Raw genomic sequence first — 27,420 nt, forward strand, 5'->3', positions numbered from 1 at the left:
CAAACACCTACTCTACTTTCCCCACTACAGTATAAAAGTGTAAAAAAAGACCATAGGTACAAAAATTATGCGTTGCCATCTATTATGAATCAAAATTTTGTGTACATTTTTAATTACAGCATTTATCTGACTAGGCAATGAAAATACTATGTATTTTAGGCATTGCACATATATTTACATGTGCGATGTTATTCCATCCAGTTAAAATATGAAATACATTTATTTGTATGTAAATAATGATAAATAAAATGCTGAAAAATGTAGAACCTAGGAAGAAATTGTTCAGTAATTAACACTTATATCCTTTAACAAATAATTAAGATGATGTAAATATTGCTTTCTTTGGATAATTTTTTCTGTATTTTCTGCTCGATAACAATAAGTTACAAAATCAGGTCCAAAAGTGAAACAATCCATCAACTCACAAGATAATTTAGAATGTTTTTTCAACGATTTTTTTCGTACCATATTTGAACGTTTGATTGCATTATACATGGGGACAGTAATTTCGCATCATACTTCGTAAGTGATATCCTTATCTTGGACTATGCGCGAAAGTTAAGTTTATAGTTCTTATGATATAAAGTATTTGAGAAGCATTTGAGCCATGTTTAATCCAGTCACTCTGAAAGAGAATTATATTTAAGTGAGCATATTGTAAAGATAATAATTGTTGCGTATAAATCATAGAGCGAGTTCGCGATTAAAGCAACAAGGTGAATATACAAAGATACTTCAAAATGAGCTTTTACCGACAATATAAAAATCCATTTATCTGAATAATTGTTTGATAAAAAGAACATTTGAATAACTTATGCCAAGTAAGAAATGATATGATTATTGAGATAATAATGTGATTATTATCTGCATGTGATTATTAACGGGATAATAATAAATGAAACTAAGGAAAGGGATTAAATATGAGATAGAGGAAAAAAAGAATTAAGAGAATCTGTGTGTGAATAGAAAATGTATGTAACTATGCTCTGTGATGAGGCGAAGTCTACTAGTGGCTCCTGCAAAATTTACTAGAGGTACAAAAGTATAATATTTTCCTGAATGTAATATTTTTCCATGACTACTAAGCGTTTTTGGACAGAGATTCCACGTCATTCAATGGCGTATATCCTACAACCAACATTTTAAATTTTCATTCGCGTTTGAGCGGCAATTTGTTTTTATATTTCAATCGCTGTTTCAAAATTTAATTGATAAATGATTTTGCATGTACTAGGTGTTCTGAGAATAACAGCAAAAGTAAAAATCTATCTATTTGAAATGTATAAGCAGGGACATGAGTCAGTTTTCACTAAAATGCGAGTACGCACGCGCAGACACTCACTCATACATTCATTTAGGATTACAAATATACAATATGATAATCATTCGACATGTCACGACAGTCTGTGCAGCACTTTAGAACTTCAGCTCTAATTCCTACCTTATGATAGCAAATAGAGCGGTGAATGATCACGGCTGACTTCTGTACACTTGTGCCTTCAGATAATCTCATAACAAAATGTCATCAAGCCTCATACTTTCCTAAACCAGAACTTTTATGGACGGAGGAAGTCGTTATCTATGGCATTTGCTATATTGAAAGAACTGTTTGCCATCATGTGACTGATGGCAAACTGACATGGGTCACATAATGGCTTCAAGGAATCCTGTTACAAAAAGCCCCATAATGAAAAGTTAACCGCTGTTATCGACAATGTAGAAAACAGCTGGTTGTCTTTATTTTCTTGGAGTTATAGAGAAAATTCTTCTATGTTGAATAGTGTCATTCCACTTCTAATGATCATCATATTGTGTACTTTGCTTTTCTACAATCCAAACACAGATAAATAGTTCCTTTCCAATGAAAAATATAACCTTGGTGCTATTTTTTTAAAAAAAAATTCTTAAGTGAAATGAGCTTTGTTTGATATATGATCATTTACTTTTTCTGTCAATAGTCTTCACCAATTTCCTATGGCTAATGTGTGTTTTAAAATTATGGCAGTTTTTACCAGATAGATCATACCTTCAGTTGATCTCTTATAGGGTTTCTGATTTTCAAAACTCTCTTGACTGTCTTCAGTCAAGCATTAGAAAAAATAATCGTAACAATATTTTCCTCTACTGATGCGAAATTAGTTTTCTCTTTTAGGGTTTCTGGATTAGTAACTTCTGTTCATTTGTTGGTACAATTGATTTGCCTTGTAATTCTAAGATTCATCCTAAATTTATTTGAAGGATATTTCAATCTATGTAATGGATGCAATACATCATGAGCTACTTTAAATAAATATGATTGTTAGATATTCTCTTCTTGCATTATGGGCAATAATTATTGTTCAGAACTGAATAATAGTACTTATTATTTATGTTAGATTATTTTTCTCCTTTTTATTTCTAAAATAACATTTCTGATTCCTTAAACAATGCGGCGAAATTTGTATTCCAGTCGGAGAATTTCTGCTATGCTGTTCATGATTAGAAATCAAAATGTTCTTGAAATATTAAAGTCTGCTTCTATTCTAAAAACTTTGAACGGTCTTTCAATGATGTTTGGAGAAGTCGAGTTTGGTACTAGAAATTCTTGGAATGAAAATATCACATTTAAATATCTAAAACACAGAGTGGTTTAATTTTCTTCTTAATCTTTGGGATTCAAAATTCTCACAGTTTGGATTTTTTTTTGTTTTAATATTACATATTTACTTATAAAGCAACTTATTCATATTATAGGTGAAATATTAAAATTATATGAACTTTGTGTTAATGCAAAACAGCATCGACATTAAAGTATTTTAAACCTCTGTTCCTTATTTAATTCATCATTCGATTTTTTAGGGAATTCCATGGAGTGTCCAGTTTTACATATCACTGCAACCTCTTTTAGTTCGTGATATTTGTCAATTAATAATTTTACATGCTCCCAGCCAGGTAATTAGCTTTTTTGTATTCTTAACTTTTTTTCACGCACTTTTAACAATGTTTTGTTCTTCTAAATTTTTAATATTAATTCTCTTTGCTTAATATATTGCGAAAAAGTTTTAAACTCAATATTTATACTCAGTGATTTTTGCACACTGCTCAAAACAATAAGGGGATATTGTGATTTTGGAGATAAACTGCGGACGAGGAAATGTTTTCGTGACTAATTGATTATGTATAGATGTTGTAAGGTATGAGAAAAGGAAAAGGAACAACAATCAAGGAATAATTAAATTTTATTGATGATATTTAGCGTTAAAATAAAAAAAAAAAATGCACAATTCGTGCAAAATATACAAAGAAACAAAATGGATAGAAATGAGTTTTAATAAGGGGTCTGGTTTCCCTTGACCGAAAGCAATGTGGCACACCTATGAGGCATCAATGAGGTTATTAATAAGGGATGGGGTATACTGTTCCAGTACTGTTGAAGAGAGCTTTCTAGCTGCTGTATTGCTTCTGGAAATGATGAGCGACTAACAACCCTTCTCCACAGAATGTCCCAAATGTGTTCTATTGGGTTTATATCTGGGGAATATGCTGGCCAATCCATTCAAAGAATTCCTTCGGCGGAAAGGAAATTGTTCACCAGCCAGCCCGATATGGCCTGGCGTAATCATTCATGATTTCGACAGCGTAAAAGACCACAGCATGTCAGAGAATCTCATTCCTATATCTCTGAGCCGTTGGGGCTCCATTTCTGATGATGTACAGGTCGGTGCGGCCACTGATTAAAATACTGGCCCAGACCATCACTCCGCCTCCACCAAATCGGACTCTTTCATGCAAAAATGCAGGATTATACCTCGTTCCAATTTTTCTCCATATGAGAATCCGCCTATTGTCAGGTTATACACTAAAATGGAACTCGTCCTTGAAGAGTACATTGCTTCACTCATCTCGTCCCCTTCAGAGATGTTTCTATACCCACAACACTGCAGGCAGCACGGTGCGCCACTGTTAACGAAACGGAAAACATAGGTCTGCGAGCATATAAGCCCACATTCCGAAGTCGGTTTCAAATAGTTTGAGTCGAAACGCTGGTGCCAGTAGCGCTCTGAAGGTGCTGTTGCAATAAAGTGGTATTCATAGCGCGGTTTCTTCAGGCCGTTAATTTTACATATAGATTTTCCTTTTGTGTTTTAGCAGGAGTCCGACTTACCTTAATCTTTGGTGAACACTTCCAAAAACCGATTCCGTTGTCTTGTTATCACACTTTGAGGAACTCCTAACGCTTGCGCTACAACGGATTGTATTTGACCCGCCTCTAAACGTCCGATAGCCTTCTAAGCTACTGAATTGTCTAAGTTATGTTGATGGGACATAACATTCACTGTTACAAAACATTCAGCACATATCAATTGTTTTTAATCACCTCTTACTGAAGGAATACCACAGGTCACTATTCACTCCTAATCTAAAATGCGTAGTTTTCTACGTCACAGAAATAAATTTGCATATTCCCAAATTCGTAAACATTATAAATTTCCTTTTGAACCTGTTCTTTTTCAGTTTTGTTAAAAAGAGTTGTAGTATATGTAGTTCATTCATATTGAACTCGCAATATCCCCTAATATTTTGAGCAGTGTATGATCGTATGAAAATCGATTTGTTTCATAATTTACCTTGCTTCTTTAGACTATTCATCTGAATGTTTGTTACCAATTTCATTGCTCTTGAAAATGGTCTTTCTTGTAATAACTGCTAGTTTGAAGTTTCGTTAAAACAATTTGCATAATTTCTTTTACTAAAATTTTATTTCGATTTAAACTTATTCGTTCAAAAGTCGGAATGAGGATAAATATAGTAATAGCAAATAGGTAAACTTGTAAAATTCAGAATTTTACTTTATTTAATTAATTAATTACTAGAAAATTGGAAGCTGTATAACTTTTCATGATGCCAATGAATTTACAGATTTAACTTTTTCATTATGTTATCAGATAACTTTACATTGCATTGGAACAATATTTCTATTTTATTAATTTTGGATTTAATGAGAAAAATCGAAAAGCCCTTTTTCTTCGATTTTTATGTCTCGAAAATACTTTGAAAACAAATAAATTCGAGAAATTCTGTATTGCAATGATGATCGTTTTTTTTTTTTTTTTCTTAGCGACGTATAAAACTATATTTAATGTGCGTTGATGCATAGTGCTATTGAGTTTTTTAGTTAATCTGTTAATGAAATTAACAGACCAGATGAACGTCACTTAAAAAAGATTACAGAATTTGAACTTTTTTGTAAAGGAGATGAAAATGATTTTAATGTTTCGCTCGAAATTAAAATCAAATATATTTGATGATAACTTAAATTAGAATGCTTCTGTATTTAGCTGCTGATAACGAAATAGAAAACTCGTGCGTTTATTTGTATATTAATTAATTCAGAGAAGAGTATGAAAAAAAAAAAAAAAAGGCACGAGGAATGATTCATCCTCTATTTCACTGCATACATTGAATTAATGATATCATAATTAATCTATATTTTATGCAGTACAAAGGTGATTAATATTTGTCATTCTAGAAATAGACTGCAAATACTTCCCGTCCACGTTTTTTCTTCAGACTTTCCCCTATTTACAGGAAGATAGAATAAAAATAATTTTTATGAAAGCATTATGAAGTTATTCTGTGAAACTGAAATTTCACGATTAATTTAAAATTATAACTTTTATGCTTTATTTTTTTGCAAAACAGTTTTAAGCGTGTTGTTTGTAAATAATTATTGTAATGCATGAAAAGGAGCTAAAATCGATTCGTGATCTTATGATACACGTAAAGGGCGTCATGTCATTTCAAATAAAAAATTCATTGTACTGTTCCCCCCCCCCCAAAAAAAAAAAAAAAGAAATCACACTAGCTTTATTCTGTTGTCGACTATCTAACATTAGTTGTGAGATCTAAAAATACTATTTTAATGGTAATAATGTGTGCTAAAAGTTGGCATGTCTAAAATTTTCGTAGAGGTAAAAATATTACTCTATATTTAATAATACTCTATATTTAAAATTGTACATACTTTGAAATTTCCTATTTCAACACACTTTTTTTATATCCTAAATAGATTTCACATGAAAAAATTATTTAGAGTAAAAATTTTAGTTAATACACCATGATTAAGCGGAAGATATTTTGACATTTTCTATTAAGGGATCATTTCCATATGTAGATATATAAGATTTGGATATTATCTTCACGCCGGTAATAGTATTTTTATTCTATACTTTAAAAACATCTGTAAAATTACAATCTACATCTTAAAATTGTCTACTATTTCATGCATGACAAAATATTTAATAGGAAAATTTCTGGGAGAAGTTTGATTCTTTTCTGCAATGAAACATTCTAGAGCACTGAAAGTTTTGTTTAAATTGCATCTGATACTGAATTGTCATTATACTGGAAGTCACAAAATGGAAAGTTTTATTATAAAAAAGAAGAAAAAATAATAAAATTCACTATTTTTTATTGTGTAAAAGAAATACTAATTATAGTTAAAAATAATATCTTATCGATTAAACAGAGAAAAATTTAATTTTTTGCGCTTTATTTTTGCATTAATTTATTCTTATATACTGTTTTATCGTCATTGGTTACTATTCATAAATAAGTATAATACTACTCATAGATTGAAATGATATTTTATTTTACGAGCACCTAAAGAACACTTGGACATTTCATTCACTGATAAATGTAAATTATTTTACCGTCAACTTAGTACTATACTGTATAAATGCTTTTTGATTGTGACAGATTTTATTGTATGAAAACATGTGTACAGGATGTGCGTGTTACAGATGTGGAAAGCAAATCGCAGAATATCTCTAAATGTTCACTAACTTATTCTACATAGCATTACTTTTCATTATTGTTGCACTTTTTTAAGCCATTATTCATCATATATTTTAATATATTCATCATATACTTTTTTAATGAATAGAAATCTGAAAGCAGGTATAATTATAGGAATAATTGTTATGTATATAATTAGGAGAATAATTATTCCATAGGATGTCTTTAAGAAGTAACTAGCTTACTTATCGCAAAATTATATTAGAACGCTTTTGATGAAACATAACAATGTTAATTTAATTAAATTTGCACAGCATTTTTGCATTTATCAACCAAATATATAAAATGAAGTAATAAAATCAATAAAAGTATTACAAATCGTAATAATATATCTAAATGTAATTTATATAAAAATGTCATTTATGTATAAAAGTTTGAAAATATAAAGGATTAATTTTTACATTCGTTCTTAAAAATTTGAATTATTAAAAAAAAAAGGATATAAGAGCAATGTTATTTAACAACATTATTTAACATTCACGATTGTTTACATAACTGAGGCCAAAGAGAAAATAACTTCAAATATTTTAAAAGTCAATTTTAATCTCTCTTCTACTCTGTAAGTATCAAGTTTTTAATATAACTAATAATTTAAAATGATTTTTATTCGAAATTTCCATCAATATTTTGTAATAAACATTTTTATCAGAAGAAACTCTTACAAAACTTTATTTTCCAGTTATTTCATTTCGTTCTCCCATTTTTAAGTTTATTCATTTCTATAATAGATTGAAATTCATTTATTTGTTTTTAAAAAATTATTTGATCTGCCTCTACCCTTCATATAAATATTAAATAATAAATGCATAATATTATACTGAAAAAAATATTAGTAAACTGAAATATTAATCAATACTTCATGAATGATTGAAATTCTTTAAAATTCTTGCATCCAAAAATTAATTCTAAATGCTTTATCGAAAAATGTTTTGATGTCTAATTTTTTTATTCCAGTGATTATATAAAGTATTATAATAACTGAAATTGTGACAACTTAATTTTTAAAAATTTGTAACATTTGTACTGGCTAGAAAAAATTAATGTGTTATGCTGTATTTGTAATTAAGTTATAAGAAACCTAAACCAAAACTCACCCCAACAACTACCGATGGAAGAACAGGAAATACCATTTCCGCTAACGGCTTTTATTTGACTCATCACTGACACACAGACACAACTCGAATGATACATTTCTAAAAATCGGGATTATATGGGAGACGACGCAGCGCCCTCTTTCGGAAAAAGAATAATTCTTAACATATGCGCAGAAAAAAAAAAAAAGGAGAAATTATTACAAGACAACAATTTTTGTTCAAAGGATGGAATTGTTATTTAGAAAAATGTTTTATTCATAATTACATTGAATAATTTTTTTTTGTTTTTCATCATAAAATATAACTTTTTATACACGGTTCATTTGACTTGTGGTAGAATAGATGTAGATGAAATTTCGGTAGGTTTAGTGTAAAAATATGCTATATATTGCCATTATTATGTATTTAGATGACAAGCAAATTGTGTTTGTCGTATGATTCTGATGTCGCATGCATTGGCGACTTCCAAAATGAATGATACAGTAAATATGTTTGCAGCATGACTCTTTCACTTTATAAATGTATGCTTAATTATAATGAATTCATTTTTAGGCCCCAAATTCTAAATCTGTGTTTGGGGAGTGCTTGAAATTATGTAAAACAGTTGTTCAGACTATTCACACATCTTGTCCTGGTTTTCGTGGATTTTCAACTGCTGTGATGTTAGCTAACTTAAAAATGCTTGAAGGTAATGAATAGCTTTTCTTTATTACCATCTGATTTTTTAAAAAAGTTAGAAACATTTCAAATAAATCTTATTTTTATAAAAATATTGTGAGAAAGTACTATATATTCTCGATGAGAAGTTTCAAGGTAGATTTATCACTCGCAGAAATTTACAATTATCGTGCTTAGTTACACTTTAATTTTACTCTTTTTTTTTGGCTGTGTTAGATTTCCTTATTTGCTAATTATTCAGTGTTTTCTTTTTCTTTATGGGTCTTTGGGATCATTTCCTCAATGATTAATATTTTCAATATTGAAAAATCTACAATATCTGCTTTGACAGTCTTTATAATTTCCTTTTTCGTTGAACTAATTTGACATCTAGACTTCTTTGCTTTCAACACTGCCATCAATGCATTATTTTTCTCGATTAATTTCCATATTTTTTCGATGTTATTTCTTGAACTTTTGCAACACTTGTAATCATACTAACCCAGCTTCACCAATGATAATAATTACAATGATGGAAACTTCAACTGAAGTCTGTAGTAGTTGGATTTAATTCATTTAAAATCTGTTGTTAACATAAATGCTATATTTGCAGTTTATAATAATGATTTACAATTAGATTTTATTGTTGCTACCATAGTTAATTTTTTAGACTAAATATATATATAGACTATATATATATATATATATATATATACAAATTCAAAAAGGTGGCAGTAGGCATCAAGAGGATAAAAAATCACCATACAACATAGTGTCCCAAACGACGTTTAGTAGGTAAAAATCACAAAAATATAGAGTGTTCGAGAATTGTTTGAAACTGTAAAAAAATTAATAAAAAAATAACAAATGATGTTGCAACTACGAATTTTTTTTTAAGTGAAAGCATATTCTTAAAAGTTTATTTATTTATTTTTTTCATGTAGGTAACATGCCGATTTGAGATCGAGAGAATCGTAAATTACTGAAAACGAAAAAGTAGTTTGGAACTCTTATATACAAAAGTATTAAAAATTTAAGAAAAATAAAAGCATGAAAATGTTAAGAATTTTATTCTCTTTAATTTGATATAAACATATAGTGTGAAAACTGAAGAGTTTATAAGATATTCAAGAAAAACTAAAATGGGCAGCAGAAAACACGAATTGGCGTCTGCTGATCGGTAGCAACATCGCTAGCGATGTTTCCAGAGGGTGTTGTAAAATTCGAAAGATAAAATCAAAGAGGTGATAGTAGGCATTAAGAAGATGAAAAATTACCATAAAATATAGGATCGCAGGTGACGTTTATTCGATGAAAATCGCAAATATAGACATCTAGAAGACAATAGGCGTGGCGAATAGAATGGCCCTATGAATGCGAGGATTAGGAATAAAGTAGTCGAGAAGAAGAAGCCTTCTCGTATGTAAATTTTCCATGCGTTCAAGGAAAATAAAAGTGGCGAGCAAGTATTAAGATTCATTCGTGAACAACATGTCAGATTTCACGAATGACTGTTCATATTTCACTCGGATATGTTACTTACAGCCGTGCGGAGGGCAATGGACTCCCAATACAAAGAACATACGAAGAACAATATCCGAGGAGGCGTTGTCTTCACCATACGACCTTTGCAAACATCGATGGACCCCTGCGGGAGACAGAATTCTTCAAAACAACGAAGCCAAATGCTGGGCAAGAACACAGTGTGCGCACACTTAATACAGAAAAAAGAGTTTTGCAGCACTTGGCCGATATCCCATCGACAAGCACAGGATCAGTTTCAGCTGAACTGGGTATTCGGCACGAAACGGTGTGGATGCTTGTGGAAAACATCAGCCCCTTCCACTTGCAGAAAGTCCTACTCTTTTGCGATGATGATTAGTCATGTCGGGTGGAGTTCGCACGCTGGATGCTTGATGCCACACAAGATGATGCAAAATTTCCTGTGAGAGTTCGAGAGATGGCAACACGCATAATGCGCATATTTCGTCATCCTAAAATCCCCACATCACTATCACCTTCGAACGTACAACACAAGTTTAATATTAACATTTGGGTAGAGATTCTCGGAAATCATCTGTTGGGACCTTATCTCCCACCTGTAGGCCTCAGTGGCTCAAAGCATCTTGTTTTCTTGCAGCACGCCCTTCTGGATTTGCTGCAGGGAATACCGACCATTGTACACCAGAACATATGTTTAATGCATGATGCTGCACCAGCGCATTTTTCAATCATTACATGTTACTGCCTCCATGTTACATATCCTGGGAGGTGGAGTGGACGCGGCGGAACCTGTTGTTTGCCCTCCATGTTCTCTGGATCTCAATTTCTTGGATTTCTTCTCACGGATCGTCGTCGCTGATGGAGATAACGCAAGAACACCTAGCATGTTTGAACGCGTTCGGCTATCCTTTAAATGTCAATGACCTTCGCGGTCGCGGTTTTATAAAAGCTTTTCATCATCTTATTTGTGACGTTAAAATGTCTGTCCTATAATTGTATATGTAGTATCTGTATTATGATCTGCACCAAATAAGCGTCGCTTGTAACCTTATGTTCGTTGGAAATTCTTATCTCCTTGATGCTCCTCTGAATTTTTCTGTAGAATTCGGCAGCACCCTCTGGATGCATCGGTAGCAATGTTGCTTTCGATCAGCAGACGCCATGTTTTCTGTTGCCAATTTTAATTTTTCTTGAATATCTCAAAAACTCTTCAGTTTTCACTGTACATGTTTATATCAAATTAAAGAGAGTAAAATTTCTGACATTTTCATGTTTTTTTTTCATGTTTTAATATTTTTGCGTATAAATGTTCCAAACTACATTTTTGTTTGCAGTAATTTATGACCCCCTAAATCATCAAATCGGCATATAACATACATGAAAAAAAAAAAAAAAAAAGAAGAAGAAGAAGAATTTTCACCAAAGACAAAATTCGTAATTGAAACCTTGTTATTTTTCTATTAATTTTTTTTCAGTTACCAACAATTTTCGGACACCTTATATTTTTGCGATTTTTGCCAATTAAACGTCGTTTGGGGCCCTATGTTGTATGATGTCTTTTTGTACTCTTGATCTTGTCCTACTGTCCTACCTCTTTGAATTTGCGGCCGAATTCGGCAACATTCTGTTTATATAATGATATTTTAAATTCTTAATTTAATCCAAATTAATTTCCAAAGCTTTATCTTAATTTAGCCCATAGTAATTTCATTCTCTTATTTCCTGATCCAATTCCACTTTCTCTACTTAATTAATTCAAGGGAAGCTTTATAAAATTGCTGCATCGGCTAAACGCCGACATTTTCACACGCTCCGCGTGAAGAGCTAGAAAAATGTCCAATAAGCATATTCTTTTTTAAAAGATCTCTTTGTTTCCCTTACTTGTGATTGACATGCTTTAGAAATCCCTATCAGAATCTTAACAATATATTAGTACTGTAATAATACATAAGCACTCGTCTTATATATCTCATGTTATATAAGACGGGGGATAATTTATTTCCCTCTCTTCTCCACTTCTTGTCTAATCTGTTACTGTGGGCGGACGTGCCTTGTCCGTGCTTGTAAATAATTATGCCTTCCCGGGATGGATTAAAGCGAATTTAAAAATTTCAAAGTCTTTTCAATGTCTTCGAAACTGCATTCTGCTTCAAACAAAATAATGCTTACATATTATTTAGTCGACAGGATAGTTTCCTGTGCAAAATTGTCAAATGAATGAAAAGAATTAAAATTAAATACACGGGTGAGGCTTCGACGTTGCATTGCGCCTCCGCAGCTCGCCGTGCTCCAAAGACGCACTGTCTCACTCGACGTTGAAAGTCCATGCAGCCGATGCAAAATCCTCTGTCGTCCGTACTCCAGGGTCCGGTGCAGTTCCCGTTGAATTACCCTGCTGCTCATCGCTATGCCTTCTGATTAAAAAATTATATATATATATACTGCATGGTATGATTAATCCGAGCATATTTCGCAATGATTGCATGCAATGGAAATATGTTTACAGTGTAATAAAGTTGTAATATCTTAATCCAGATCGATTAAATAAGAGAGTTGCTTAACAAAACAATTTAATTTACAGATTTATATATATACCAAAAACAACTTGTTCTAGTCTAGATTAATATTATTTACAAAAATCGCATAACAATTGAAAGTTTAATCATGAAATAGTTCCTTGATCAAATCGGAGAATAAATAAATAAATAAATAAATAATAATAAAAAACGCTAACAGGCTGTAACAGAGGTTTCGAATCCCAATTCGAAACCTCTCACTGCTCTCCTCTCTTCTGTCTGTTCTCAAAACAAACAAAAATACCGCATTTTTTCCGTCAGATATCCTCCCCCGAGTTTCTCATTGGTGAAATTGATTTCCCTTTTACCCTATAGTTGCTCAACCATTCTTCCTGAATGGTCTCCAGGTGATTGTGGGATGTCTGTTAAGGATCCATCTTTGTAGCCGACCCCTCCCAAATACATGTTAATTATAATCAATTCTCCGCTAACACCGGCGGAAGTCCACCTGAGTTCGACACTTCATGATAACGGTAGCTGGTGATTGATCGTTTCTTGAAGATCTGAGGAGTTTCTTGATAAAGGGAAAAAATTTTACCTCTGGATATTTTGACGTTCTTCTCTTTTGAAGACATAATGGATCTATTTGAAACGAGGAGACACACATATGTGGCCCTTCATTGGATATAACAAATGGTCAGACACAATGACTCTACTATTGAAAAGAATCCACATCTGACGGTCCGTAGGCACATAACTATGTGTAGGAAAACGAGTGATGTTACATCTGGCCGGAATGACAATTACCATGTGAGGAGAAAGGGGAAACGTTACAGCAAGTTGTCAGATGGAATCTTTTTTTTTCTTCCATGTTTTACCTTAGACATTTTGCTAATGTGAAAAAAGAAACTACCGAGTACCGAAATAAGAATCCTAGCTTTAGCTTTTGTTTAATAAAATGTAAAAGAAATGTGAGAAATTTCTTCGAGTTTAAAATGCGTAGTAAACTGGATACAATTATACAATTAGGAAACAACTCTAAAATGCATTTATGCTTTTAAAGCATGACAGGAAAAATTCAAAGGCTGTATCGTTTCTAAATTAATCATTATTTTATAAGTAATTTGCTTCGCAATTTGTAAAGTTAGCTTTGCGTAAGAAAATGCACACACTTAGATACAATTTAACATTGAGGGCATCTTACATCTAATGCTATTTAAAAAATCTATAAAGTTTTCATAGCTAATTTTTATAACTTATTTGTCTCGATTATAATCTAAAAACATTTTGAACCTCTATTAATTCTCTTATCTCGATGTACCAGATAAATTCTACCTTGTTTAACGGCATATTTATTATTATTATTATCTATTTATTTAAAGGTGATTATTCCACTGCAAAATCTCTTTTATACCAGTCAGTGGATAAAGAAGATAGCAATCCAGAAGGACGAATAGTCATGGCTGAACTACATTTAAAAGAAGGAAATTTATATGCTGCCAGTCACTGTTTGGAAGTAGCATTGAGTTTTAATTTTGAAGTAAGTTTTTTTTGGGGGGGGGGGAGGGGGGGATTGCAATGATTGAAATTTATGAATAGAATACGCTCAATTTTAGTTTTCCAAATAGTTTCGTGATGTCATCTTTACGTTTAAATGATATTTTTGTTATTTGTAATTTATGGACGATTTTAATTCATTTTTTTTAGGTTAGAGAAAATTTTGATTATCTGATGATAAAAGCAGAGATTCAAAGACAGCAAGGATTATTGACGGATGCAGCTGAAACATTGAATTTTGCCAAAACCGTAGCTTTTCCTGTAAATAAAAAAGAAGGTAAGCTATTTTTTCACTATTAAAAGTTTGAATTTAATCGTGAAATATGACTTTCGGTATTTAAATCTTTGTAAGATGCCACTGCAAGGTTTCAAAAAGTCGTGCTTTAAAGTTATTTGTTATTGCACATAGCACTGATGTTTCTGTGTCAGTAAGATTTATGTTGATAGCGAAAAATAACAGTTTAAATTTTAAATTCTAAAAAATAAGTTTAAATAAAAAAATAAAAAAAAACTTTATCTAATCTTTAATAACAATTGATTAGATGTCTACTTGCATGTTTATTTTAAAATTTATTATATTTTCCAATATTTTGTGCATACGAGGCAAAAGAGTAAGAAGATATATATATATATATATATATATATATATATATATATATATATATGTTATATATATATATATATATAACATTTTTAATATATAACATTTTTTGTTGTGAAGCAGGATGCAGTTTGAAGACAGTGAAGAGATTTTTTACATTTTTAAATTCTTTTTAATCCATCCGGAAAGCATAATTATTTACAAGCAGAAACGCGGACAACACGTCCGCCACAGCGCAAACAAAAGCGGAAGTCGGGAAAAAGGTCCCTCGGGAAAAGGAAAAGGTCGGGAAAAAGGAAGTTGGGAAATAAATTATCCCTCGCCTTATATAACCTTAGATTTTGATAGGGAAAATATTTCTTCATTGTGCTAATATATTATGAGATTTTGATAGGGATTTTCGTTATACGGGTGGACAAGGTAGGGGAAACACAGGGAGATTTTAAAAAAGAATTTGCTTGATCAGCGGTATGTTATCTCTTCACGCGTAGTGTGGGAAAGTTAGGTTTTAGCTGACTAAGCAATTTTATAAAGCTTCTCTTGACTTAATTAAGTAGAGAAAGTGGAATTGGATCACGAAATAAGAGAATGAACTTACTATGGGCTAAATTAAGATAAAATCTTAGAAATTAATTAAATTGAAATTAGAGTTAAAATATCATTACATATATATAGGACTCAGAAATCACTACTATTTTAGAACGCACATTTAATTACATTTAGGATATATATACATTAACATAAAAGAATTGAACATTCAGTAGATTTCGTCGAATACGTCGCTTCTCGTCTCGTCTTTACTTTCCTCCAGATCCGTCTGATCTGACTCGTCTTTACTCTCGTCTAGATCCGTCTGATCTGACACGTCTTTACTCTCGTCCAGATCCGTCTGATCTGCTCTCCGTCTAACAACCAGCAGATGGCGCTCGCCAACAGGCGCTCGTCACTACATTCGGCGATCCTGACGTCTCTTTCGTCCTCAAAAGTTATATCAAAGTAGAGAAATCTGAAAGAATAAAAAAAAAAGAAAGAAAAGAAAACAGTATATGGATAAACCAATAAACATTTTTTTTTCTTTTAATCTGAAGACCATGCTTTCATGAAATGAGCTGCTGTTGAAGTTGTATTTGGTCCGTCATAACATCCAACTTTTTCAACGTCATACCGATCCTTAGGTTTAACCTTGACAATCCGATACGGTCCATGAAACTTTGGTCTTAGTTTGAGTCCAGTTCCAAACTGCGTCCGTTGTATGGCCACTAATTCACCCAGTTTGTAGATGCGCGCCACTTTTTTTCGTTTGTTGAAACTTTTGCGATTCTCTTCTTGCATCTTCAAAATGTTTTCCCTTGCTTCTTCTCTCATATTATTTCGATCTTCCATCATTGCTTTTGTGTATTCTTCCAATATTTCCTTTAAATGTAAATCAGTTGTATCTTTTAATTGTACTCCAGTTAAAAGCTAAAACTGGGTAAACTTTGTACTCCTCGAGACAGTACTATTGATTATTTTTTGCACTGATGCAACATGTTTATACCATTTGGTAGGGCCTGATATTGAGAGTTTTGATAGAATGGGTATTAAAATTTTATGCATTATTTCAATTTGCCCATTTCCGCGAGGAATTCCAGTGCTAATTTTGAAATGTTCAATATTTTCATCCTGACAGTATGTTTCAAATTCTTTTGAGGTAAAAGCTGAACCTCTGTATGTTATTATTCTCGTCGGATTTCCAAAAGTAAATTGTTGAAGTTTAAGTTTAGTTATTGCATCCTGAGTAGATGTTGATTTAACCGGATACAACCAGACAAATTTTGTAAAAGCGTCGACTATTGAAAAAATATGCTGATAGTTCTTATTTGTAGAAGGCATAGGGCCAATGAAATCTATGTGATATGTACTTAAAGGCAAATTTTCTTTTGGGATGGGGTTAAGGAAACCTTCACCTTTCCCACGTTTCTTATTACAAAGAATACACTCCACGCAATTGGCAATCACACTTTCTATTTTTGACCTCAACTTTGGTATGTAAAATTCCTGTTTTAAAATTTCTTCCGTTTTAGCCACAGCGTAATGTCCTTTATTGTGAATTTCTCGAATAATTTCTCTTTGTAATGCTTCTGGGACTATGAGCAATTCTCTACCATTATCGTATTTGTATAAAACTCCATTTCTCACAATGTGTTCACCGTCTTCTTGCTTATCTATCAAAGCTTTTAATTTCTTAAGGATTTCGTCCTGATTTTGAGCATTGGCTATTTTAGTGGTCACTTCACTATATGAACGAGTAACAACAAGTACTGCGTTTCGACTAAGAGAATCTACGTGTGCCATTTATTTTCCTGATCTGTGAACAATTTGGTAATCAAATTCCTCTAACTGTAAAGCCCATCTCGCGACTTTTGGTGTAAGATCTCCTTTACTCATAGTTTGTTGAAAAGCGGAACAATCAGTCACAATTTTAAATTTAGAACCCAGTAAATAATGTCTAAATTTTTTCAATGCTTCGATTACAGCCAAAACTTCTAACTCATAGCTACTATATTTTTCTTGTTGTGGAGATGTTTTTCGACTAAAATAATGAATAGGATAAAACTTATTGTCGGTGCCCTGTTGCAGCAGCACTGCTCCGAATCCCTGACTGCTAGCATCTGTATGAAGTTCTAAAACTGATCCCTGTTGATAGAGATGAAAATTGGCTCCTGAGTTAAAATATCTTTAAGTTTTTGAAAAGCTTCCTTTTGTTCAGATTCAAACTTAAATGCAATGTCTTTTCTTAGTAGATCCCTAAGCGGTTTTGCGATTTTTGAATAGTGGGGTATGAATTTCCGAAAATAACTAGTAAGGCCTAAAAAGCTTTGTACTTGTTTAACAGTTTGTGGTTGTGGAAATTTTTGTACAGCTACCGTTTTAGATACAGAGGGCTGTATAGTTCCGTTTTGGATTCTATAGCTTAAAAATTCTATTTGTGGTTTTAAAAACTGACACTTCTTAAAATTAAACTCCAAACCATACTCTGATGCAACCTGTAGAACACGTTGCAATTTTTCTAGTCCTTCTTCCTCGGTTTTGGATGGTACAATAATGTCATCCATATAAATCAGTACAGTTCCATCTAGCATCAAATTCCTGAATATCACATTAATATAACGCTGAAATACACTCGGACTATTGGAAAGTCCAAATGGTACTTTAAGAAATTCCCACTGGCCATGATGTGTTACAAAAGACGTAAATTTTGTGCTATCTTTCTCTACGTCTACATGAAAAAATCCGTTTTTCAAGTCCAAAGTAGTAAATATTTTTGATTGCTCAAGTTTGTCGATCAAATCTTCTATGAGGGGTAAAGGGTACCGATCTTTAATCATCTTTTTATTTAGCTTACGATAATCAATGCATAACCTATAACTGTCATCCTTCTTCTTACATAAAACCACAGGTGAAGAGAAATTTGAACAACTGGGTTTTATTATCCCTTCCTGTAACCATTTATCAATCTGAGTTTCAACGAATTTTTGTTCTTTAAAAAGCAGCCTTCGAGGGTTATGACTAATCGGAATATCATCGCTCAATATTATTTTCATTTGCAAATCCGTACTTTTTATTTTGTTTGGCCAATACTTATTTAATAGACGATTTATTTCCTGTCTCAACGGTTTTTTTACATGATTCATGTCGATTTCATCATAGTTTATCGAATCCGCTAAATGAATGAAGTATGGGAGAGGATGTGTATTTATTTTATTGCAAGTCTCAGCAAAAATAGGTGCCTGACTGTCTCTTTTCAGCTCCGAGGAACGTAGTGATACGACCTTGACCTCGTTTCTCACCAGCCGTGTGTAATTTATTTGGGCTCTTTTTTCATGAATGATAATTTGATTTTCTTGGAATGAAAAGCTTAGGTTATTTAATACCTCCATGCCGATGATTATTTCGTTCGGCATTATTTCTAACACATACACATTAGTTGATATTACATATTCATCAATTAATATATCACAATAAAAAAAACCTAGAGAAGTAATGCTATCTCCACTTATACCAGCTAATTTCACATTATCAGTCGTTAAATTAGGTTTACCAATTTTCAAATAAAAATCATAATTAATCATAGTAATATCACTTCCAGTATCAATTAATGCATCACAATTTACACCATTTATTTCAACATTTTTACTAAGCTTATTTACAGTTTTTGGAGAGTTACGAGTATATACTTTATTAGAGAGAGACACTTTAAAATCTCTTTGCGGGCAGTTACTGGCTTTGTGGCCAAAGTTACCACATTGGAAACATTTCAATCCTTTGTTTTTAAACTTGCAATTAATTGATTTATGGCCAGTCTCATTACAATGAAAACATTTATTATTACTCTTGTTATAGTAATTATCATCATCATAATTCTTTTGAGCACGAACGAACGGCAATGGTGAATTTTTAGCTTCTTTCGCGATATCAAATTTACTTCTGTTTTCGGAAACACGCCAATTTCTGTTTGTTTCCTTTTTAAGGTGACTTCGTGCAGCTTCATATTCGTCCAGTTTATTAACCAAATCTTCTATTTTCTTTATTTTGGGCAAATCATCGAGAAAATGATCGCGTACGTCATTTGGTATTTTACTCTTTAACTGGTCAACGACCATTAGCTGCTTTAAATCTTCAAAATCGGTTATTTCTAAACAATTTATCCATTCCTCAAAAAAGTTATTCAGTTCAAAACCGAAATCCCGCCATGATGAAGAAGAATCTCGTTTGTGAGTAAAGAACTTCTGCCTGAGATGTTCGGAAGTTAATTTAAATCTTTTAAGCAACAGTTTTTTTATGTAATCATAGTCATTAGCTGATGGATCAGGTTCGCGAGCAATTAAATTGACTATATCCAATGGTAATAACCCGAATAAATAAGAAATCCAGTTTTCTTTTGCAATGTTAGCCCTACTTATTTGTTTCTCAAATAACGGAAGGTAAACACTTATGTCTCCGCTATTATCATAATTCTTTAGAAATTTTAATATATCAGTCTTAGGCATATCTGATACAGTTAAAGTATTTTCTCTACTTTTTAACTCAAGTTCTAACTTTTTCAAAGTATATTCACGCTCATTCTTTTCGGCTTCTGCCTTGGCCTTTTCGGCTTTTCAGCATCTAACCTTTCGCGCTCCTGAGTGATAGTTAAAAGTAAGTTTTTTACGAACTCTTCGTCATAGTCTTTCGACTCTGTTATCATTGTAACTAACTGTCGCACTTTGGCATCCTGTGGTGCCGTAGTTCTAATTCGTCTACTAAAGTTAGTAAGTCGCTCTTTCGTGCTCGTGTAAGAAATGCCATACTTGAGAATAAATCAAAATTGTACTCACAATTTCTTCAACGTCGATCCACACTGCGTCAGTCCACAAGGAGGTGGTATCCAAAAGGTTTATTGTAGCACGTCAAATTTGACTCCTGTTTGGCTCTTCTTTCGTCTGTGTGCCGGTCTTCATTAATATCTCGGCCGAACCCCCATATTTGTAGGACTCAGAAATCACTACTATTTTAGAACGCACATTTAATTACATTTAGGACGATTAGGACATTTAGGATATATATACATTAACATAAAAGAATTGAACATTCAGTAGATTTCGTCGAATACGTCGCTTCTCGTCTCGTCTTTACTTTCGTCCAGATCCGTCTGATCTGACTCGTCTTTACTCTCGTCCAGATCCGTCTGATCTGACACGTCTTTACTCTCGTCCAGATCCGTCTGATCTGCTCTCCGTCTGATCTGCTCTCCGTCTAACCAGCGTCAACTCCGTCTAACAACCAGCAGATGGCGCTCGCCAACAGGCGCTCGTCACTACATATATATACAGTGGTGGCCAAAAGTGTGGACATTTTTTGAAAGTTTCATTTTTTTCAACTTTGCGTGCTTCTAGAATATATTAATTTTCACTTAAATATAAATGTTTATATATCAAATTGAAGGTAATTTAATGTAGAATTTAATAACAATAACAGTATTACAATATCTGTATTACAAAAAATGTTGCGCTCATTTTAGTAGAACAAACAAACACAAATCGTTTTGAATAATAACGTGTTTTGTAATAAAAGCGTACTAGCCAATCACAAACACTGTTCTGAGGATCCATCAAATGTCTGTAACTATAGTTTAGGTTATTTGGATGGTAAAAGAGTTATTGTTGTGGAAATATTTTGCGGAATGATGTATACTAGTACAATTAAATAGAGTATTGTTGTTTTTGAATATTTTAAGTCCTTTTGTTTTAATTAAACTAACTTTAAACAATGTCACCAACAAGAAGAACTGATTGGACATCTACAAAAAGAAGTCGAATTGTCATATTGAGAGAAAATGGCCTCTCTTATGCTGAAATTGCAAGACAAGTTGCTGGTTCAGTGACTTGTTCTGGTGTACGAAAGTTCTGTTTACGTAATGAAAAAACGAAATCAGTGGAAAATAAGGCCAAATCAGGCCGAAAAAAATGCACAAGTGCTACTGCCGATAGAAAAATTAAACGGCTATGCCTTCAAGATAGAAAAATTTCATCAGATGCTATTAGATGTTAAACGAATGCAGCGGGTATTGCAGTAAGTTCAATAACAATAAGAAGAAGGTTATCAGGATTTGGACTACAAGCTAGAATTCCAAGGAAAAAACCATATTTAAATCAAAAGCAACGCGAAAAACGAGTTAAGTGGGCAAAAGAACACATTAAATGGACAGAAAATCAATGGAAGCAAGTAATCTGGAGCGATGAGACTAAAATATCGCTCTTTGGTAGTGATGGTAGAAAATACGTGAGACGTAGAGTAGGTGAAGCGCTTCATCCTGATTGCATTGAAGCAACTATAAATACAACAACAAATGCCATGATTTGGGCATGTATGTCTGCAGATGGTGTGGGCCGAATTCAAGTGATTGATGGCATCCCGAATGCCAAAAAATACATCGAAACTGTCCTGGAACCAAAATTGATACCTTCCATCGGGGATTTCTTCCCCAACAAATCACCATTTATTTTTCAGCAGGATTCAGCTCCATGCCACACAGCAAAAGTATGCAAAGCATGGTTTCAAAATAAAGGCATAGATGTATTACCATGGCCAGGAAACAGCCCTGATCCCAAGCCAATTGAAAATTTGTGGCAACGTTTGAAAATTCTACGTCCATCCAATAAAAGACAACTTATTGAATCTATAATTGATTCTTGGCACCATGTGATTACGAAAGATGAACTCCAAACACTCGTTCACTCGATGAAAAGACGCTGTGAAGCTGTCTTAAAAAACAAGAGTTATCCTACTAAGTACTGATCGTGTAAGTATCACTTTAAAAAAATGCAAATCTAAGATAGATCTTACTAAAATGAGCGTAACTTTTTTTTTGTAATACAGATATTGTAATACTGTTTTTGTTTTTAAATTTTACATTAAATTACCTTCAATTTGATATATAAACATTTGTATTTAAGTGAAAATTAATATATTCTACAAGCACGCAAAGTTGAAAAACATGAAACTTTCAAAAAATGTCCACACTTTTGGCCACCACTGTATATATATATATGCACATGTATGTGTGTGATCCATTGAAAATTCTGTTTTTATTTTAACGACTCAAACCTTTTTTTTTTCCAGTAGATTACTTTTCAATATTTAAATAACTGAATATAACTCTTTATCATTGCTTTTCAATGTATCTGTTTTAGGAATTAATATTCTTTCTCTTTTCTTAACTTACTAACTACATAGTTTGTATTTACTATTAATTTTATTGAATATAGCTTTATCCCACTATTAAATTCATATAATTATTTATTTCTTGTTTACAAACCACCAAGCAATTAAAAAGAGGTTGCAAATTGAAATATATTGGCGTCATAATTAAATGGAAAACGCTTCGAGTAATCACGGTGTCATCTGTGGAAAGGGGTGAAATAATTTCGGTGATCTTTATGCACCTGAAAGTCAAATAGAGGGCAAAAGGAATAAGAGTTGCAAACAAAATTTTAATATTTCATGCAGAGGAGGATAATTTATTACATTTGGTTAATTCCATACCTGTTTTATGAAAGAAAACCAAATTAAAACAATATACTGCACAAAATATTAACTTTCTTGTCAATGGATAAACACAATTACAAAAGAACAGTAATATTTCCGATCAGTTTTTGGTAAATATTTGAGTTAAATGCTTGGAATATGAACATATTAATGATAAATATTAACAATGGGCAGTTTGAAGCATTTACCTCTTTTCTTGATCAATTTAACCTCTGTTCCCTTTAAAAGTATAAAAATGGAGTTATATTGTATATTCATTTTTGAACGATTTTATTTTGTTTCGCCAAACTTGAGGAAAGGGTACTTAAATACATTTAGTGAAAGTATCTGTATAACAAAATTTTTCTTTTACTAGAATTACATTCATTTTACTCTTCTACTCTTGATTTATGTTTTAAATTAATAGCGTCTTTTCATTGAATCTTTTTGCATCGTTTTCAGATGATTTGAAAAATGAAAAAAGAATACCACTTTCTAAAAAGATAAACTTATATGTTCAACTTATTAAAATATATTGTGATCTGAACAAGCAAGTAAGTTATTTTTAATTCTGAATTTTTCTTAATTATATTTAAAACTACAACCGAATGTTTTCTGTTATAGATGACGATATCTGAGATAACATGTGGGATACCGGATGAGGTATCATCCATTTCTTTCGATATTGGTTCAAAATTGTGCCATTCATTTCAAAATATCCTTCGTATGGCTTCCACGAATTCAACCAAATTAGATTGAATTAAAGTGCAAAAGCAATTACGCACTTTATCTCTCAGTAAAATAATTTTTAGCACAATGATCAAATATTGAAATTAGGAAAACAAAAATTTAATATTTTAAATATTATTTTCTTTTTAAATAGATGAATTTTGCCATCTCTCAGAGCTGGTATAGTTTAATAAAATTAGAATGTTTTGTTGTTTTTAGTTATTACTGTAATATATCAAGTTTCTGTTCTTTTGTTATTTTTAGAAATTTTTTATAATTGATGTGACATCCTCAGAAATAATTTTCTTCTACCTCAAAAAAGTTAAAAGTTTTCGTTAAAAATAAGTTTAAGATCGTATTTAGGAAAAGTATTTTTTTATTGACATATAAGTACTCTTGTGAAAATTGTTAATATTCTTAAAACTTCATGTGGAATCATTGATTATTCCTTTTTTTAACAACAAAAAATGTCAATGTGCATCATTAACGAGCATATTATTTGGAAAGTAAAAATGTAAGAAGTATACATCTTTTGATTTATAATGAAATGAAGTACTGCCCTGGTGACTAGAAGCCGGTCAGAAAATTAGTCCTTTAAGATTTAAATGAATTTTTTTTCTATATATAGTTCATTTTAAATAAAGCTAAGAGTACAATGGAATAAATTATTTGAGGAATTGGTTTTCAGTTAAATCTTATATATCTGGTATTGGAATTTCTTGATATTGTCTGGATAGGATATTAAATTATTTCATTTATATCGGATTATTTTTTCTGTTATGCACATATGATTGAAATCAAAAGTGCATTGTGTAATAAACAAAATATTTCAGTACTAGATATTATTTTGTCCATTCATTTTGCATTTAAACAAAAGATACCCTTTAAAAGGAAAAAAGTTCTCTAAAGTTTGAATAATAAAAATTTAAGGGGCATTTTGCATGTTGAGAAATATACTAAAAATGTGATTGTTTCAAAGGCAGTTTTTATCCTTTTTTGGAAGCATTAATCTTGTAATAATAGCATAAAAAGAATAATTTCATTTCAAATATAATCTTTAAATCATTTTTGCATTGTTTTGAATTTTTATAATTACAATTGTATTATCTGCTTGTGAGATATATCTATGAATTTTACAAATTTATTTTAGATTGTTTGTTTCTTTCATTATTGTTGATGAATTGAATTTTAATGTAGTAAAGAATTCAATTTTTGTTAGCATATTAAAGCTGTTCATTTTGTAGGATGCTGCAAATGCTGCTATACATGAAGCTAACACGATTTTCCGTGACACTCCAGAGTTTGATCGCCTTCGATTTGCAGTTGCTTATTTTGCATTATCTCGTAATGATATCAATTGTGCATTAAAGATTTTAGAAGAGATTAAGCCGGACAAAGCATGTTACTTTGAAGCTTTACAGCAAAGAGCAGAAATACATCTAAATCAACGAAAAAATCGAATAAAATACATTAATTGCTATAAGTATGTTCAATATATTTTTCTTAAATATTTAATAATCTTCATCTGTATATATCTGTTTGAGTAATATTGTTATTTTTTTCATGTCACATCTAAGTTGCTTAACATATTTCGTATATCAAAGATCAGAACCGGCCTTCTCTACAAAAGGGCCTCGATGCAAGAAACCATTTAGAGCCCTAAATTTTTTGTAAAATAAAAGAAAAAAATAATTATAAATATGAACATATTACAGATATGAATATATATTACTATTGCATGTTTATTTATTACGTGATTTTCTTTTTGCTACTTATTACTTCATAATTTTTTTATTTTTTTTCGATGTTTAGTATAGCATGCGCTTTTAAGCGTTCTGCACACATGCTTGACCAAAGACAATTCTTTGTTAGTTTTAATTCGTTGAAAGAGGGCTCAGCTTTTGCTATGGTAACTGGCAACGTAACAAAAGGTTTTAATGCTGTTAATACATTTAGAAATAACTCATCATAATTATAATTTAGTAAGTATTGCAGTATGTCTTGTACGTTATTTCCATCCCTTTCATTCAAAATCAAATCCGATAGCAAACCAATTTCTTAGATTAGGTTTTCATCTACATTTTTGTTATAAAAATGTACAAAGTTTATGGAACATTTTTCTAATTCATGTTTTTCAGATTCAAAGTTTTTATATCAGTGATTAATTTGAAATACTTTTAAATCTATCTTCTATCTCTATAATAACAATATCAATTCTAGTGTTATAAAATAACATCTAAATTTCTCTGCCGGTTTTTTTATAACTTCGGGACAGCTTGATATTTCGGAATATTATCTTTTTCTTTTTCGAATACATTTTGTTGGAAAATGTTCTGAAATATTCAAATTACGTTTTATCACTTTTGCTTCGTCTAAAAATGTATTAAATTTTGTTCTTAAATTTTGGATTTCAGTTTTAACTTTATTGATTAAATTAAAAGCAGAGTCAGGAGCATTTGTTTTTGCTTGAAATGGTTTATTGATAGCATTAATTTTGGACAATATTGCAGACCCTACTATTAAACATAAAATAAATGGCATTTCTTGTATTGCATCCAATAGAATTTTAGCTTCGGATACCATCGTATTTTCGTTATTTGGGTTAATAAATTCTTCTAGGGCATTACAAATTTTTTCAAACTATGCATACACTGCTTTAACCGAATCTATATTTTGTCCTTCTAAAGAGTATCGGATAAAGGTTTAAGAGTAATGTTAAAATGTTTTTGCAGAATTTCCCATCTTATTCTAGATGTAGAAAATAGGCAATATAAACGTTGCAATATCAAAAAAAAAAAAAGACCTTCAATCATGTTGTTCCGGTGCATAGCAGCCTCTGCACCCCCCAGATGGCCGGTACTATCAAAGATATTACGAAATGTATTAAGATTTCCGCTTTGAATTGTCATAAATTTAAAACATAGGATGTCCATAATTAAAACTTCTATTCAGTGCTGCCTACAGCTGTAAAAATGAGCAATAGGGTGGAACGAAAAAACGAACTTTTGATTTTTAATTTGGAATAACGCGGAAAAGTTGCCTTATGGTGTAGATAAAATAAATCATAAATATGAACAATATTAGAGTACGTCTTGAGGTCGCAAGTGCCGCAAGAGCGTTAAAGTTTCATAAAATTGAAATTTTTGCTACATTTTAAAGTTTTTTTACGAAATAATCAACTTTTGATTTTTAATTTGTAATAGCGTGGAAAAGATGTCTTTTGGTATAGATAAGATAAATAAAAATTATAAAAAAAATATTGGTGTACATCTTGTGGTGCCACAAGGACGTTAAATTTTCATAAAAACACATTTTTTGCAACTTTTTAAAGATTTTTGCGAGCCGCGATTAGGAAATAAAAAGTTTTAAATAGGCTTTATAATATGAATAGAAATATAAAAACAATTTTGTCTTGCATTGGTATGACATCCAGGAAAATGAGTCATCACTGATGTAGATGCTATTGAGGGGAGGCGGATTTTTGTCTGATGGTGAGTGAACTGTTCATTTGGTGGTGACATCAGAACTGGTGCTGAATTCTGTTAAGTTTGAATCTCCGCTCCGTCTGTTATGTAATGATTAACATAACTGATTTGTGAATTTATGCGCTTGCGTACTTTGTAGTTAGTAAAAATGGCTCAAGTTAAGTTAGTGAAGACAAGACAAATGTCAGAATGTCATATTTTTGGTAAATTTAGCGATTTGCTTGAACTGCCTACTTAAGAATCTGTTATGAAGTGCTATTGTTACATTAGACATAACCTCAAAATTGCTTCAGAGAAGGATCCTACTCTAAGCGAAGTATTTGACACTTTAGTTCGCAAAATAGAACAAATATGGTCCAGAACTTCTATTCCCGTTATTTCTAGCAAAGGAATTT

The 27,420-nt window shown here is 31.6% G+C and overlaps 1 protein-coding gene across 2 annotated transcripts in view; it reads left to right on the forward strand.

Moving 5' to 3' along the window:
* The window catches only part of LOC129960837 (tetratricopeptide repeat protein 21B-like), a 98,844-nt gene that overhangs the window by 18,450 nt on the left and 52,974 nt on the right, over positions 1–27,420 (forward strand). For both annotated transcript variants that reach the window (XM_056074506.1, XM_056074507.1), the window contains exons 13-18: positions 2,839–2,931; positions 8,484–8,619; positions 13,990–14,147; positions 14,315–14,441; positions 23,274–23,365; positions 24,785–25,023. In XM_056074506.1, the coding sequence (XP_055930481.1) occupies positions 2,839–2,931; positions 8,484–8,619; positions 13,990–14,147; positions 14,315–14,441; positions 23,274–23,365; positions 24,785–25,023 (845 nt within the window). The remainder of the gene's footprint in view (positions 1–2,838; positions 2,932–8,483; positions 8,620–13,989; positions 14,148–14,314; positions 14,442–23,273; positions 23,366–24,784; positions 25,024–27,420) is intronic.

This window comes from Argiope bruennichi, chromosome X2, assembly GCF_947563725.1.
Source record: "Argiope bruennichi chromosome X2, qqArgBrue1.1, whole genome shotgun sequence".
In the NCBI taxonomy this organism is placed as follows: Eukaryota; Metazoa; Arthropoda; class Arachnida; order Araneae; family Araneidae; genus Argiope; species Argiope bruennichi.